This window comes from Macrobrachium rosenbergii, chromosome 46 (genome assembly GCF_040412425.1).
Source record: "Macrobrachium rosenbergii isolate ZJJX-2024 chromosome 46, ASM4041242v1, whole genome shotgun sequence".
Classification (NCBI taxonomy): domain Eukaryota; kingdom Metazoa; phylum Arthropoda; class Malacostraca; order Decapoda; family Palaemonidae; genus Macrobrachium; species Macrobrachium rosenbergii.
Genome location: NC_089786.1, coordinates 133,791 through 144,888, shown reverse-complemented (window position 1 = coordinate 144,888; position 11,098 = coordinate 133,791). Strand labels below are relative to the sequence as shown.

General features: G+C 41.6%; 1 protein-coding gene across 1 annotated transcript; it reads right to left on the bottom strand.

Annotated features, from left to right (window-relative positions):
- Positions 1–346: 346 nt before the first annotated feature.
- LOC136830130 (uncharacterized) lies at positions 347–9,765 on the bottom strand. Its single transcript, XM_067089322.1, has 5 exons — positions 6,750–9,765; positions 3,965–4,136; positions 2,882–3,039; positions 2,586–2,741; positions 347–2,233 (listed from the first exon to the last, which is right to left on the bottom strand). The coding sequence occupies exons 1-5, from the start codon at positions 8,966–8,968 to the stop codon at positions 1,093–1,095; spliced, it is 3,846 nt and encodes a 1,281-aa protein (XP_066945423.1). The 5' UTR covers positions 8,969–9,765; the 3' UTR covers positions 347–1,092.
- Between the last annotated feature and the right edge of the window lie 1,333 nt (positions 9,766–11,098).

Genomic DNA, 11,098 nt, shown 5'->3' with positions numbered 1-11,098 from the left:
ACTCTACAGTGACTCTTGTATAGATTTTACTTAGAGCAAGGCCCTTATAGAACTTCTACAGTCTCTAGACTTTATCTGAGCAAGATCTTTCATAGAATTCCTAGTCACTAGACTGGGACGAGGTCCCTCATAGAATTTCTAGTCTCTAGACTTTTTCAAGCAAGATCTTTCATAGAATTCCTAGGCACAAGACTGTGGGACAAGGTCTTTCATAGAATTTCTAATCTCCAGACTTTTTCGAGCAAGTTATTTCATATAATTTCTACAGTCTCTCGTGTGAAACTATATTTTCATCTCAGTTCTTGTCACTCTGGGAAATATATGCAACCGGATAAATAAAAACATCTTTTACACGGTACATTTACTACTCTTAACAAAAGAAAGAGAAAAATCAACAAGGTAACACACAGCAATCACTGACCAAGAAAAAAAATAAAAAGAAATTAAAAACTGTGGATATTCGCATGGCTGGAGATATGCAAAGATATTCACTTTCATTCACTGATTCCCATGAATTGAAAAATTGAAATACATAAATTGTGAGCTGATGCAACAAACATATCTTCTTATCTTCACTTTATACAGACAAAAACAAAAAAGTTTCTGAGCAATTAGAAATGTAAAATGACTGTAAAAAAAGAGAGCATTATATCACTGAAGTATGGCTGCATATCTCTATGACCTACATATATTTACAAGACTTTTCCCAAATATATTCACAGACCAAGGGATGCTTCTCCACTCACATATGAATCTTCCCATTTTTGCAACAAAACCCTCAACAGAACTCTGCAACATCTCGAGAAAGAGCCGTTAATCCAGCGGCAGACGACGAACATCAAGACAAAACAAGGTTTCACTTGCCAGTAGCACGTATCTCTGAAACCGGGGCCATCCAGGGGTAGAGCTAAATGTTGGAACTTCTGGGGACAAATATGCAATTTGGAAGGTACCCATGCGCAAACCAGTTGCCACAATAAGGAAGACACCCATCTCCAATAGAATGTCTGGAGCTAGGTTATATTCTGCATTATCTTGCTCTAGGGGTCATTTAGCAGACTGCCGACTCTCACTGAAGGACGCAAGTGGAGATCAAGACGAGAAGAGGTTGGCTTCCCATTGTCTCAGTTCTATGAGATTCTGCTGAGCCACCTGACATAGTTGACCCTCTGGCTGATCCTTGGGTTCTTCTTGTAGTACCTTTATGCATTGTTGCAGGAGAGCTTTAGCTGTTTCAACGTCCTTCTTCAGTGCCGCAGGGTCAGTCTGACGTGCGTCTTGGTCATGCCGGGTGCGAGAGAGCACAGCCAAGTGGTATTCGTACAGAGCAACGCCTGCGTACGGTGCTAATCTCGACATGCCTGGATCGAGAGCGGTGCAAACCTTCAGGAAGTCTTGGCACATCCTCTCTTTCTTCTTCATGTAGTCTTCGTTGGCATACGCAGGGTCTCTGCCATACATCTGCAGGAGGGTGTGCCGAGTTGCAAACAAGTGGAAATGATTTGGATGGACTGTGGTCTTAGCGTGCTTCTGTAGAAGTTCCTCGAGGAGTGGTACGGTAGGCGCTGCCAAAGTGGTCTCGACTTCTTCACCTAACTTCAGGTTAATGCCAGTGACTTCTGCACTCTTGATGGTTGCGTTACAGGAAGTACATATCCAGTCTGCTAGCTCGTCGAGAGGCGCTGCGGAGAGCATGAAGCCGTTGGTGCAGCTCTTGCAGCGGAGTGTTGAGAAGTTCGTGCCCAGTTCAGTTGGGTCAGAGCATCTGAAGCAAGTGCACATGAAGTATTTGCTGTGCTTCAGGTGATCTCTTCGAGCAAGCGTGCCCCAGAGGATGTGGGTGTACATTGTACTGAGGTGTTCTCCAGCTTTGATGTCAACAGCCGCCTTCAGAACGACTTGGCGGCTGTCTGTGAAGGTATGCTTTGTGTTGGGAGTGCAAGAATGCTCCATCATGGCAAAATTTGGATACAGGCCCAGGATTTCTGACTCGGGCAGTCTGATTTCGAGGGCGTTCACATCTATGATACCCGTCACGTTGTGTATCGACTTTTCGGAGCTGTCTATGTCCTCGATTGGGAACTGCTGGAGGAAGAAGTAGTTGCGGAGCATGTTGACAATGCTCTTCTGATTTTCCATGTAGACATGGGTTCCCTTCCTGTCTTCATAATGGCTGTCCAGTGCTAAGATTTGCTCGTACTTCCTTGGTGACTTCTTCTTGAGGGCCAGGCACCTGTCAGAGAAAGAGTGAAGCCATGGCGTAGTTAAGCATCAGAAAAGAATTTTAAAGATATGAGCAGAAAGAGACAGGCGTGAGAAGCTGTGAAAGAGTGATTGCTCTAAGCAAGCAAGAGAGATGATACTATAAATGTTGCAGATAGTAAGATACTAAGATTTAAACCAAGGAACATATTATATCACCATGTATAGGGTGATCAAAGCTACTAGCAGTATAGTGGCACACTCAGGAATATCATTCAAGTAACTAAGCCCATCCACAATTCCTATCTCCAATCTCATTAACCCATAAATCTTCAGAGAAAAGATTCACACCTCTGAGACTGCAAAAAATATCCAAAACTCACCTGAGGGGAAAGACGACCTCATAAAAATGGTTCGGCTCTTCGAAATTGGTAATTTCAATCGGCGACCCAATTTCCGCTCCCACTACACACTCGGGCAAGTGGTCAGGTGACCTTTCACACTGTGGACCGCACAGGGGCCAGTGGCATTTTTGGCACCTATGGGGATGGAGAAAGAAGAGCATAGATTGATCATTTCCATTGATTTTGAGGAAAGTGTCAAACCTCAGTTCACCTAAAACTACAGATGAAATCTTACTAATTTTTAGAAAAGTATATATATAAATATAAATACCCACCTGTAGGACCCATCTACCCTCTTGTAGCAACCCAGGCAGATGGGTTCGGTGATCTGTTTTGGCCCCACGACAATTGGGTCCTCCTTCAATATCACGTCTCCAGCCTTCAGGTCGCGGGACGCTACCATGTACCTGCCCAATTCGGGACTCTGTAGCACCTGTGATAAATCAGAGGTTTGAGAGTGGGAGCTTATAGGTAAATTGAGGGTATCTATGAAACTTCTATTAAGTGCTTCTTGAAGGGGAGAATACATTGCCTCCAAAGGTTAGGAATTGCATATTTAGAGGGATAGTGTTTAGAGCAATGTCCAGTAAAACTTTATTAGGGTAGAATACAGTGCCTCTAAAAGGGAATTGCATAAGGGAGTTAGTGTATAGAGCAATGTCCCATAAAACTTGTATAAAGTGCTTCTTGAAGGGGAGAATACAGCTCCTCTAGAGATTAGGAATTTTACTGCTTGTGGGGATAGTTAGAACAATGTCCTATAAAATGATTAAACTTCTATACAGTGCTTCTTGAATGGAGGACTTTGTTACCTATATAAAGAAATTAGAAATTGTATAGTTTGGGGAGCAGTATATAGTGCAATGTCCACTTCAGTACTGAATATATAGATATTTCAGAAAATATTATAATTTTCTTAATTATTTTCCCCCAAGCCTTCAAGGGAAAGATAAGATGAGACTTGGCTCTTGTAGCTTCAAGGGAACACACACACCCACACGCTACTATTCTAGAAGGTTTGTGCACAAAAAGGTTAATCGTTGATTCAGCAGCTTAAGACTGAAACCTTGGTATTAACGATTGCTTTGTTTTTCTCCGGTTCCACCCATTGTTATTGAAAGAGGATTATGGATAATCATAATAACATAAGGTTTATGGAAGAAACGTCCCTTCATCCAAGCCACAGTCGTCCTGTTAAGCTACAGCTCAGAACGTTTGTCAGAGAGGTGTTCATTCTTCCAGTCACAAGTCGCCCTCTCAGACTGCAGCACAGTCGTTCTCACAGGCTCTTGTTGCTATTATAAACACAGTCAGCCGCTCTGGGACGAGGCTACAGACTCCCACCCCCAACAACTTACCTGGTAAGGTCGACACTGGTCCTTGTGTCCCGTCTTCCAGTGATCCTTCTGACACTCCTTCTTGCAGTAGAAGGCCTGACGACAGTTCCCGCACCTGAGCTTGGCCAGGTTGCCGCAGTTGGCGCACATGCCCACCACATCGTCCTTCTGCTCTTCTTCTTTCGCCTCCATTCTGGAAAGAAGAAGAAGAAGAAGAAGAACAGAGAAAAACTTATAAATAAAGAGAGAGGTTCTAGAGCAATCAGTGATCCTGCCTGAGGACATTGTGTTCATTTGTTCCAGTATAAGAAACGATATTTTTGGATAAAGTACCGTTATTTTTTATTATGGATACATTAATAGCATTGATAATGTGCACGATTTCAGAAATGAGATATTCATTCCCCTATTCACATAGGTGGGATAATGCAGAAGAAAGATTATTCAATGATTCAGGACTCTTAATGAAAACACTACACCTTAGAAATATAAATAAAAAAAACAGAAACAAATTAATTCTATTTTATCTATGATGTGGAATTCACGTTTTCCGTGTGTCTAGCTAACTCTGTTCTCTGAGTTTAAGGACAAAATACACTAGTTTATGAAATAGTAATTGACTATTGCATGTTAGGATAATAAATACAATTTCTGATATCTCTTATGTCAAAGTTCTTAAACAGTAAGATCACATAACGAAACTATAAATATTAACAACTGCTCTCTACAGAATTGGTAAACAGATGACTGATCAGTGGCACTGTCTAGGCCAGTGTTTTCTCTTACAGCCAGAAAGAACTGTCAGTGGGCCCACACTACAGTACAATTCAGTGTTACCAACAAATCTAGAATTTTATATAGAATGTTTGTGATATGTGACGATCAGAGGTCGACCAAATTTCACTTTACTGTGAGGCACTCAAAAATGTACTGTTACATCTGAAAGTATTATAAGATGGGCCGTTACATAGCCAACTCCGGCTCTTGGGAACTTTGTAGGTCAGGACCTACAGTATGTGGGTCAAAACAACTGTAATCACTCTAGGATTATCTGGGGATGATTATCGGCCTCAGAAACAATATAGGACTGGAGGAATCTGACAGAGGTTCTCTAGTTGGATTAGATGAAGGATTCCTTATGCCAGCGCGACATTACGACCAAGGGCAGCCCGTGAATTTGGTTGGATATCAAGGTGTTGAAATGAAGATTATGGATGGATGATAAATAGGTGAGTGGTGCAATGCGTGTATGAAATTAATATATATATATATATATATATATATATATATATATATATATATATATATATATATATATATATATATATATACATATACATATACATATATATATTTATATATATATGTATATATATATATATATATATATATATATATATATATATATATATATATATATATATATATATATATATATATATATATACATATACATATATATACACACACGAGACAAAAAAATCCTTTTCTAATGACTTGTACACATTCCCTCGATGACATCTAATTTGAATATTTTAGTCAGATCCCTGATTACAATCCTTCCTTACCACAAAGGGACAGAATTTGGCTCATAACTCCGTCACCTGTTCTTGTCTTTCGACAATTACACATTCCAGAAGTTTTCTTATATATAAAATAGGTGATTTAGTAGCAATTATATATATATATATATATATATATATATGTATACATATATATATATTTTATGTATATATATACATATATACAATTATATATATGCATAGATACATACATATATATTTTATACATATACATGTATACATACACATATATTTTATGTCTACATGCATACATCTGTGTATCTAGCTCCACCTTTCATACCAGCTTCCAACACAAGTACAAACCGCACCTGACATCATTCTTTCTCAACTTCAAAAGCCCGTCATCCACCTTTACCTTCCATCCCAGTTACACACACAGAGAAAACATACGCACGTACACACATTCACAAAATTGTAGCAATAAAGACAATAAGAAGAATCTTTCACATAACCCCGAAGCAACGACTTCAAAAATCAGGCAAACAACCAAAGTTAACCAGACTTGGCAAGCCCTGATTTTCCCAGCCACTGGACAGAATCAGGTTATTATAGAATTCTCGCTCAAGGTGGCTTTGCTTGTTTCGTGTATTCTGGTAGTCTGCTATATTCTTATTTTACGTTTATTCGCGTTTGAGTTATTCTTTTTTTTTATTATGTATTTTACAGGAAGAGGTTTCGTATACGTTGTGGCTGATCGGTTGAGTTTTATTTTTGCGAAAGCTGTTATGTTTTTCTATTCGGTAAATTCATAGCATATATATATATATATATATATATATATATATATATATATATATATATATATATATATATACATAGATATAAATAAAAAAAATAAATATATATTATATATACATATATATCTATATCTATATATATATACATACATATATATATATATATATATATATATATATATATATATATATATATATATATATATATATATATATATATATATATATATATGTATATATATACTTACATATATACATACATACACAAACGGCAAGAGACTAATCCGATTATTATTATGACTGCTGAATGCTCGTCTTGAGTGAAAAATTACTGAAGTCTCTAAATGTCAAAGCACAAAATAGTATATAAAAAAAAAGCACCGATCTACTTTTTCAAATTACCATGATACTGAACGACTAAAATAACATCGTTTTCACAAGCAGGAAGCGAAATCTGCTTTCCAAAGCAGAACTTTTGGCCCTAACCTTCGCTCGGTAACCTTGGGTTTCCTCTTCGTCTGCAGGTTCGTGATTTCCCCCGAGGGAGTCTTAATCTCTATGGCCTTCCTTTCCTCCCAGGGCGTGGCCTTCCCCTTGCCTGCGTTCTTCTCCTCCTCCGTCAGGGAGTCGATGTCGCTTAAATCGGGTATTTCGTCGTCGTCGATTTCCGAGTGGAACGCCCCCCTGCGCCTTGTCTGTGGGGAGGCGCTGTCTGCCTTCAGGTTGAAGGACCTCTGGCCCTTGCTTGGTCTGTTTTCTGTCTGAGTGAATTTCGTCGCGGCCACTGAGCCGTTCTCGTCGTCAGGCACTTCTTGTGTGCACTGTACAGGAGCGAACTCATCGCCTTCGCCTTCTGGAGCAAAGCTCTGGCGGGGTTTGAATTCATCGCACGCAGGCTGCAACTTACTTAGCTGGGGATCCACTAGCTGCTTATCACTCATACCCTCTGTTGCCTGCTCACTTTCTTGTGAAGATGGTTGCTCAGCCTCACACTGATCTAAAGTGTCATTGCCTATGAGCTGTTGTACCATAACTTCCTGACTCAAGTCATAGGTCATGTTTTCATTTTGTGAACACTGCTCAAGACTCAACTCTTGACTCTGAACTTCTTGTACAGTATCATGACTACAGACTTCTTCTGTTCTGGTTGCAGGGCAGTCTTCTGTTTTGCCTGGAGCAGACTGGTTCTCTGTGCTCTGTGAGTCTTTCCTTTTTCTGCCTCTGTGACGTTTGGGTTTGTTCTTTCTCATGGGCGTCTGTGACACCCCAGATCCATCTGGCACACTGGGTGCCTCTGAGCTCATGGTTTCACTAGTAACTAGAGTTTTCTCAGCTGAAGATTCAGTTTTTTCTTGGGATATCATATCACTGGAGCATTCCCCAGTCGATGGAGGTAAGTCCATGCTTGAAGGGTTAGAAGTTTCTTCTGATATTTTACTGATAGAAGGTTCATTGTGTGATTGAGATGTTGTCTGAGGCATTTCGAAGTTTGGAAGGTCACCCCTCTCTTGGGATATCACATTGTAGGGAGATTCGTGATGTTCATTAGCCTTATCATCTGGTAAATGTGTAAATGTTGATGGGAGTTCTTCTTGAGTGGTACTGTGAGATAGTGTCTCTTCTTTATGAATTTCATTTACCTCATCCTCCATAGGCCATGTTTCATGTGAGTTCATGGCCTTATAAATTCCATTCACACTTTCAGGAACTTCAGAAATGACACCATGACTGTCATCTTCCCTCAGATTCTCGTCTGGAGCAAAATTCACTGAAGGAGATGCATCATGGCTTGTAGTTTCGTCTGAAATGACTTCGTTACTCAGAGAGCAATCGTTATTTATGAAACTGCTGTTACTGACTTCTTGAAGTGCCTGGCAGCATCCACTGTCTGCCAGAGCACCGTTCTCAGAAACGGCTTCAGAAATTTCATGCATACACCCTTCCTCTCCTGAGGTCAGACCATCACAAAGAGGACGGGGTAGCACGGCGGTGGACGGCCCACCTGTAATGGCGTCATGGCCGTCATTCAAGCAACGTTCTTCGTTCGATACATCTGTTGTCGCTGCGTGTGGGAATGTGGTTTCCGGTGGGGCTGCTACAGAGTTCTGGTGGGGCATGGAATTGATGGCATTTGTCATAGTTTCACTGTGGCAAGAAAAATTCGCGCCGTGGGAGGGACCCCATCTCGCACTACAGCTCACATCGTTTGTGGGCGAGTGGTCCTGTCTGTAATCCCTGTTGTTATTGTTCAGGTTATCGTTTCTGGCGCTCCCTCGGGTGAGGTGAACCCTTGCGAAGCTACTCAGAAGTCGACTGACGTTCTGCTGAGTGTCGTCGCAGTTCTGACTGATCTGATCCCTCAGCTGCTCTATCCTCAAGTTCAGATGGCCGCACTGGGTGTCCGCAGCAGCCTGCTTAGAATCTATGGACCTGACTCTGCTCTGGAGGGCCTCGATCTCGTGCTGGAGTCTCATGATGAGGTCGTGGTCGTCGTTCACCCGAGTCTGAAAATCCTGCAGGAGCTTTCTTAGGATGAAGAGCTCACTCGTAACCCCGCCGATTTTCCTCTCCACTTCCCGCATCTTGGCCTCCCCAGCGCCTTGCCTGAGGGTGAAATCGTGGACGAAACATTGCAGAACATCGCCAAGGTGCCCTTCTCGATTGGCTTCGCAGGACAGATACTCGAAGTCACTAGGATTCATCATTCGGACGGGTGGAAGGAGGAGGAATATCCCTGATTAGCTGCCAATAATGGATATGACGCCGAAGATACGAAAAGCAATAGATATTTGACTTTTAATTTTTTCTACGCTACTGATAAAGAACTTTCATCACAACTCGGGGTATTTTCAGCAGGAACCGCTCGGTACTCCTTAATTAGATCATATTTTTCCCCCCCTCACATTCACCTCGCGAGGTTAGTCTCGATATTTTTTTTTAATTTGCAACACGCAATGCACTGAGAGCTGATCCACGTTTTTTTAGCGAAATCAATCGAAAGCACTTCGAGTCACTTTGAATCACTTTTTAAACTGGTTCGATATTCGCCATAGATTCCCACGAGGGGCCCGAAAGACACTTAAAATATTCCCCGGAGCAGGTCACATGTTACCGCCCCCTCAAAATCGCGTTCTAGATGATTTTCCACCATTCGCCCGGGGTCAGAATTTCGTCACGGCTTTACTTCTTGTGCGTGTGTGTGTCCTCGAGGGGGAAAAGTAGAAGTAGCAGAGAGAGACAGACAGAGAGAGAGAGAGAGAGAGAGAGAGAGAGAGAGAGAGAGAGAGAGAAAGAGAAGAACAACACCGAATCGGGAATTTTTTTTACGAGAAGAGTCAGAGAAATTTCGATGAAAAGGAACAGGAGAGGAAGAGGGATGGTGGGTTCGACTAGACCCAGCAAATGTCACTATTCCAAGCAGCGATATACCTCCCTCTCTCCCTCTCCCCTCCCTCTCTCCCTCTCTCCCTCCGGGTCCCCTATCTCATCTGGCTCGAAGACTGATTCCCCCTCTCCCTTCCGAGCTTTCTCTCTCTCTCTCTCTCTCTCTCTCTCTCTCTCTCTCTCTCTCTCTCTCTCTCTCTCTCTCTCTCTCTCTCCCTTGATTTTTCTCTGCCTACTTATCTGCTACACCTTCCCTTCAGCCTTCAGATTCTGAAGCATACCTTAACTCATCGTGCCAGTCTCTCTCTCTCTCTCTCTCTCTCTCTCTCTCTCTCTCTCTCTCTCTCTCTCTCTCTCACTCCACATACCTACCTATTTGTCTATCTATTTATCACGACACAACAATTCCTCCCCAAACGCAATCAGCCAAATGGCTGATTTCACAATCGTATTATCCTCAAAACACTCATCTCTCTCTCTCTCTCTCTCTCTCTCTCTCTCTCTCTCTCTCTCTCTCTCCACAGAAATAGTCCTACGGGACTTGGGCACCGTCCATTAAAGTCTTACCTTATGTAAAAAGCCGAGTGCGAGAGAGAGAGAGAGAGAGAGAGAGAGAGAGAGAGAGAGAGAGAGAGAGAACGTGTGTATAAGCGTTCTGGGATGGGTGCCGCCTGGTGGGAGTGAGCCGATCCCCAAAAAAGAGACGACGAGGCCCACCACCAACACGATTCAAGGGGCGAGGATTGGCACTGCCTGCCTGCTAACACCGCTCCAACACTCCACGAACTATCGGCGGCCACTACTATAAGCACTCCACTCCTTTCTGCTGTCACTAGAAAGCTCGGCAGGTCTCTGGACTTTTCTCTCGTCTTCCTGACTACCGGTCCGAGTGTGCCTGGCGACGCCTCCTCTTTCTAAAGTTACCCGTCAAATGGATATGACGTTCCGCTCCCCGTTTTCTATGCGCTATTCTATGTTTTTATTTTTATTCCGTCTAGACCACTTAAACTGTTTATATTCTAGTAAAGTATCTAGACGCTTCTAGAGGTATACTTTGTGAAGACGTAATAGGTAAAATAAACAGGTATTTAATTTAATTCAACTTCATTACATAACCAAAACATGTAAACAAAATATTTAATATTTTTATTCTTATTCAATCTAGACTACTTAAACTTTTATACTCTAGTACAATACTCTAGTACAGTATCTAGACGCTTCTAGAGGTACTTTGTGAAGACGTAATAGATAAAATAAACAGGTATTTAATTTAATTTAACTTCTTTATATAACTAAAAAATGTAAACAAAATATTCAACAAAAAATTATATGAATACCTTCACACAGATCTATCAGTAATAATAATCTCTCTCTTTCTCCTTTTTTTTGTTACGTCTCCTGCCGGTCTGGGCTATGCTCAAGAGCGTGATAGATTGCCGGTGCCATCGGAC

Excerpts from the sequence above, each read along its gene's own strand:
- LOC136830130 (XM_067089322.1), bottom strand. The coding sequence starts at position 8,968 with ATGATGAATCCTAGTGACTTCGAGTATCTGTCCTGCGAAGCCAATCGA. Across the intron at positions 3,040-3,964 it reads ACCAGTGTCGACCTTACCAG|GTGCTACAGAGTCCCGAATT; the intron begins GTAAGTTGTTGG and ends GATTTATCACAG. Across the intron at positions 2,234-2,585 it reads GAGGTCGTCTTTCCCCTCAG|GTGCCTGGCCCTCAAGAAGA; the intron begins GTGAGTTTTGGA and ends TTTCTCTGACAG.